Source organism: Polyodon spathula, chromosome 4 (assembly GCF_017654505.1).
Source record: "Polyodon spathula isolate WHYD16114869_AA chromosome 4, ASM1765450v1, whole genome shotgun sequence".
NCBI lineage: Eukaryota > Metazoa > Chordata > Actinopteri > Acipenseriformes > Polyodontidae > Polyodon > Polyodon spathula.
In genome coordinates this window covers 91389490-91395489 of record NC_054537.1, presented here as the reverse complement: position 1 = coordinate 91395489, position 6000 = coordinate 91389490, and the positions used below count along the sequence as shown (strand labels likewise).

Below are 6000 nucleotides of genomic sequence, written 5' to 3'. Positions count from 1 at the left end.
GCTGCTGTTTTAATTGGAAGCATGCAGCAGTTGAAGCAGAAAAGAGCAGTAGCCCGTACGTGATTCACATGAAGATAGCAATGCATTTGGAGAAGAAAACATTAAACTTATTTTACTTGTAATATATCATTATTATCTGTTATACTTATTTTTATAGTTTCTCTCGAAAACGTTAATAAAGGTGCCAGTTTAAAATTCGCTCTGTAAAACAAAGTTTTTTTTATTATTATTATTATTATTATTATTATTATTATTATTATTATTATTATTATTACTTTTAAAACAATCACATTTTTGTGTAACAGACTTCATGGCGGGACCAGAAGGGAAACGAGCTCGGACCGCCTATACGAGATACCAGAGTCTGGAACTCGAGAAAGAATTCCACTTCAATCGATACCTGACGCGGAGACGGAGGATCGAAATCGCACATGCTCTATGCCTCTCTGAGAGACAAATTAAAATCTGGTTCCAAAATAGGAGAATGAAGTGGAAAAAAGATAACAAGCTGAAAAGCATGAGCATGGCAGCTGCAGTCTATCGCCCTTAATTTCAGAGCACTTCACAGAGTACTGGCGATGGAAGATGGACTATTAGCGTGAAGTCAGCACTACAGAGACTTCCCAAACTCTTCATTGAGAATACAAGAACTAATAATAACACCACCTTGCTCTATTAAAGTCTTTTAAACGTGTGACCTTTGTATGATCATATTTATAAATCTCTGGCTTGAATCTGTACAGTCTTAACACAACAGTAGATGTTTTAACTTGTTTACTGTAACGCAGAAAGAAAGCGTGTGTTACTTGAAGTTACCGTACAATCCGCTTAGAACAATTGTTATGTGTTGTTGGTACGTGTTTGTGTTGTATGCTTAAAGCTCCAAGCTGTAAGAAAAAAAAACAACAACTTTGGTTTCAAACTACCTGTTTTCTTTGTAATCGATGCTATCGTTATTTTAAATATTGCAATACTACCTATCTTGTAATGGTGTAAATGTAGTGCGTTGTGAACACGTTAAGGAACTACGAGTCCAAAACAGTGTGTTCTTGCTGGGCCTTTGTATGATTCTTTGCATGGACTCATAAGTTGCTCTTAAAAGCGCATCTTCAGTAATGTTTTTTTTTTTTTTGTGAAAAAGAGTGCTCAGTATAATAGTCTAAGTTTGGCTGTCTGAACATATGGTAATAAGTTTTTGTATTTGTTTTTAAGACTGATTGGAAATTAAAATAATAATAAAATAAACGATAATAAACTTTCTATAATAACTTGTACGCAGGCCTATTCGGATGTTTTTGTGTAGCTGTATTGGATTATTATTTTTCTGTTTAAAAAAGGAAAGACAGTAACTGTTTGAATTTCGTTTAGTTTATGAAATATCGCTATGACCTTCTCATTCCAGCTAAATGCCTTCCCACCTCTCTAGTACTATCGTCTTTCAGCTAAAAACTGGATTTTAAAATCAAACTTTAAGCTCTTCAAAAACTTTCTTCAGGCGGTCATAGTAGACCTATAATATACTTTCATAATTGTATAATAGTTAACAGGTATAAGGCACATCAATCTTAACTGTACTTACCCATGGCTTGTCTGGTTAAAGACTCCTGTCACTAAACTGCAAGAGGGGGTCAGCATCCGTACTCTAACTGGCTACATGCTGAACTCCTTTTAAAGTTTAAAGCAGAAAAGTTTATTAGCCACAGTTCCGGCTATATCACATCTGGGTGGCAAATGAACGGGGTTTTGTCTACGAATTAGATTGTAAAATCATCCATAGCAGAGACAGATAGGCTCACTGGCTATAAACAGTCACGTGGTGCCATTAAAGTAAGTTTTATGGTTTTGGGGAGTTCACATCAACCGTATATTCCACATGGCATGTAATCACACTGACGCAGGACTTCATTTGACTCTTTTGCAGGCTGTTAGTGTTTCCTGACCATCATGGCAACTCTTCTTACAGCGTGCGATATGGAGCCAGCACACCTCAACGACGTGAAAAAATGGGGCCAAACTGCTCAAGGTAAGTTTGGACAAAACAGCAGGCTATCTGTGTTGGGTTATGAACTCTTAACTTTCAGAAACTCCACCCATAGCTATCTGGGTCTGTTCAGTCAAGGTAGAACGTTTGTTTTTCCTTCTAATGGCATTGTTCAAATCTTATCATTTGATAAATAATAATTAAAAAAAAAAACTATTGCAATAAGACACGTTTGTATATGTTAATTTTGATGTTGATATCGAGTCCCAACTTTATACTACCGGCGGGCAGAAAATAAATTGCACTGTAATTATTTTTTATCATGAAAGCATATATGCTGTATGATAGACAATGGGTTTCAGCAAACAACAGTTCTGCTTGTAAAGTGATTGATAAGCCATAAAGTCTCTTCACAGATAGAATTTTTCTGTGACACTTCCATTTTAGTGAATGCTTATTAATGATGTTCCCAAACAGGTAAGAATCTGATAAAACAAAAGTAATTGCAATTTGTTTTTGTTGAAATTATATTTTTTTCTATTAAAGAATATCCTGTAGTATTATCATACAGCTTGTTTGTGTTAATAGAAGTTCGCCATGTCAAGGCAATCATAGCATAGTTATCTAATAAATTATGTATGTATGTATGTAGGTATGTATGTATGCATGTATGCATGTATGCATGTATGTATGTATGTATTGTGTATAATGTAGAGTGCAATCTTTTCACTAAATCAAATTGATTTGCAATAAATACAGCAGCCAATTTCGTGATTGTTACAATCTCAATACGTGCACATTGTTTGAGGTTTCTGAACTGCGTATGCTTTTCAGTGGATCGTGCCACATCATAAAAAATAGCCTCCCATGCAGTTCACTGCTAGGTCAAATAAATGCAATAAAGATAAATCTGCACACCCTGTGAGTCACCAGCAGGGCTCGCTTTAGACCAAGTTCACAGTCACCGCGCGAGTCGAAACAATTTCAGGAACACATGTGTGCTGTTCTATAATCAGAGCAAAGAAAGAACATTTGTAAAAACTCTAGGAAATCATTAAAATGTATTTAACCATATAAAGCTTGATGGGCTTGCCTTGACAGACGCAACTGCAAAACATTCACCAACAGAGTACGCGGCGTCTCCTTTATGAATGATTTCCCTATCCTGGATAATACTATGTGGGTCTACAATACGCAGCGAAGTGAATTTTTGTATTCCATATATTGATTATATATAACTCTTATCACGTACCTCACTGGTGAATGCAGGTCTGCGGACCAGGGTGCAGAATGCTCAGCAGTAAGAACGAGCAATAACCTTTTAGCTGGGGCACACAGGCACATCAGAAAAATTAAGGTTAAAAGGGTACGTTTTGAGCATCTCTTAGTCATCTGCTCAGACAAGGTTTGATGTCAGTGTTATACAGAGATATTGACTATCAACACAAAAGATAAAATAGCTTTGAATTAGGCATGTATCACTGTGGACTCCAGGTGAACTCAGACTTCAAGTCGACCTCTGTTATACAAAGGGACGGGGCCTTTACAGTCACCATCTGGGGATGCTCTATATCTTCCAGAGTTATGGATTGAGGCTATTTTGCATAGCATTTGTGAACGTGCGACGAGTAAATATAAAAACAACAACAACCCATTGCTTTTAGTTGAATCAAATGATATTTTTATTTCACTGACAAATACAGAACACTACCTAATATATACAAACATATACATTAGGGAGTATTATTTCAGAACAAAATAAACAATGCTTCATATTGTTTTAGTATTATTATGTATTTGACCGGTTAATAATTTAAAAAACTGTAAAACCAGTGGACGATATAAATAGACTACTTTATCAAATTCCTCTAGAAAATAATAATAATAAAAGCGTTCTGATCAAAAGATCCCCCATTACGTCTGTTAACATATCAAAAAACACACAACTCTCGTCAGTTTAGGCTTTATCAATACATTAAGTTTATTTATTTGACATTTGGGTAAACGTCGTGCATGTGATGTCAGAGATCACACGAATCAACTTACGTGAGAGCATTTGCTTGCTATTATGATACTGGAAATAAAACATTGTATATTATTTAGCTTACTTATTCTTATGGTTTTCTTTTATAAAAAAATCTTAATATAATCTATAATGACTAAGTTTTTTATTATTACAATTACACACTTCAAAAATGCATATTGCTATTTTAATTCGCATTATGTTCTATGATTATTATTATTATAGACAATGGAGTGTCTCTCATCTGCGCTGCTGTAGGGCAATAACCCTACTGGTTCTTAATTAAAGTCATTGCTGCACTGTATACATGTGTTTATGTGCTAAATTCAGTTCTTTCTTATAACAAAAACACACACATTTCATATTGAATATCTGCGAGAACTGCACAGTTTGTGTTGTAGATCAGTTTTACTTAAAACGATGTTCATTTTTGCAATTCTTGTTTTTGACAAATTAATTAATTAAGAAGTGGTAATGTCGAAAATATGATTTAATTTGTATTTGTAACACCGGCAACTCTTTTCAGAAGTTTATGTCTTTAAAGATCGAAGGATCCAGTGTGATTGGAACCAATCTTCTACAAAAAGATGTTTTGTCTTCTTAATAGGACCGATATGTGTGCTCAAGCTGCGAAAAACATGTTTTATTTTTTTAAATACCTTATGATAAAGCCCACTCTTAATGGCAGGTACGTTTGCGTTCCTCCAGTACAAATAACATGGTTAATAATAATAATAATAATAATAATAATAATAATAATAATAATAATAATAATAATAATAATAATAATAATAATATATAAGGCAGAATTTATTCAGGCTTTATAAAAACATTATTTCACATTTGTGTCTTTTCGGGGCCTGTAGGGAGTTGACCTGGGTAAAGCACTCTGTTATCTATACAGAACTGCACAGACCTTTTAGAAAAGGCTAAGTCCAAGGCCGAGGTGAATTTCAGGTCACTGCGTCTAACAAATATGAAAATTTCTCCTCGAGAAAGACACGCCTTGTTATTTAACAAAGAGTGTCAATTTCCAAGATTAATAAGGAATCAAAATGCACACGGTGTCACTTTTAGGTCACTTTAAAACTTAGGGTAAGTTAACTTTCAGGAAGGACGCACTAGTATCTATTTCAAATATATTTGGTAATCAGACAAATGATGGCCTCCGATTCAATATTCTTTCCTCTACACGCCTTATCTTGCATTGATTTGTAGTGGGTTTTTTTTTTTTCTTTTTGTAAGGCACGGCATTTTTTTTTTTTTTTTTTTTTAAAATAAATAATAGCAAAGTCAGATCAGAAGTATCTATATCATACTGAATGGACCAGCATGCTGTATAATGGTGGAATGTGTTGGGCCCGTGGAGACTGTGCGTGGAGTCCATCTTTTCACCGAGGCGCTTTTCCTGGTAATTTCTTCGCTGTCTGATAATTACAATAACACTCTAGGCTTGAGATACAGACGTTTAGTAAGCATGGTGGGAAACAGTTTCTAACACAGAGGCATGCAAATATCAAGAGTTCTGTGACGTGTGCAATTGCAGCGGGACAGACCAAAGCCGGATTATAAAATGGTAAAATGGCTGAAACAAGTCTCCAAAGGGTTGACTCTTTAACTTTTGGTCAGGCAATTTGTATTTGGACCTATTAAAAGTACAGTAATAATAATAATAATAATAATAAATAATAATAATAAATAATATAATAATAATAATAATAATGTGTAATGTATGTGTGTGTGTGTGTGTTGTGTGGTGTGTTTTCTTTCACTCACAAGTTACTTATAGGGTATTATTTCATTTCACAAAGGATACCTATAAATTTTTTGTAATAGACATTGTAAAAAGGCTAAATATGTTAGACCTGAGTAAATAGCCACTTTAATTTGCTGGCTGTGGGTAATAGAAATATGCTTTAATTTTTACTTGCACACTGACCACAAATAAATTATATAGAGACACGGATTTAAAAAATCATATCTACAGTGCCAGGGA

General features: G+C 34.4%; 1 protein-coding gene across 1 annotated transcript in view; it reads left to right on the top strand.

Annotated features, from left to right (window-relative positions):
- The window catches only part of LOC121315108 (homeobox protein Hox-A5-like), a 2244-nt gene extending 683 nt beyond the window's left edge, over positions 1–1561 (top strand). The window contains exon 2 of the mRNA XM_041249025.1: positions 306–1561. Coding sequence (XP_041104959.1) covers positions 306–550 — 245 coding nt within the window. The 3' untranslated portion in view covers positions 551–1561. The remainder of the gene's footprint in view (positions 1–305) is intronic.
- The last annotated feature ends 4439 nt before the right edge of the window (positions 1562–6000 follow it).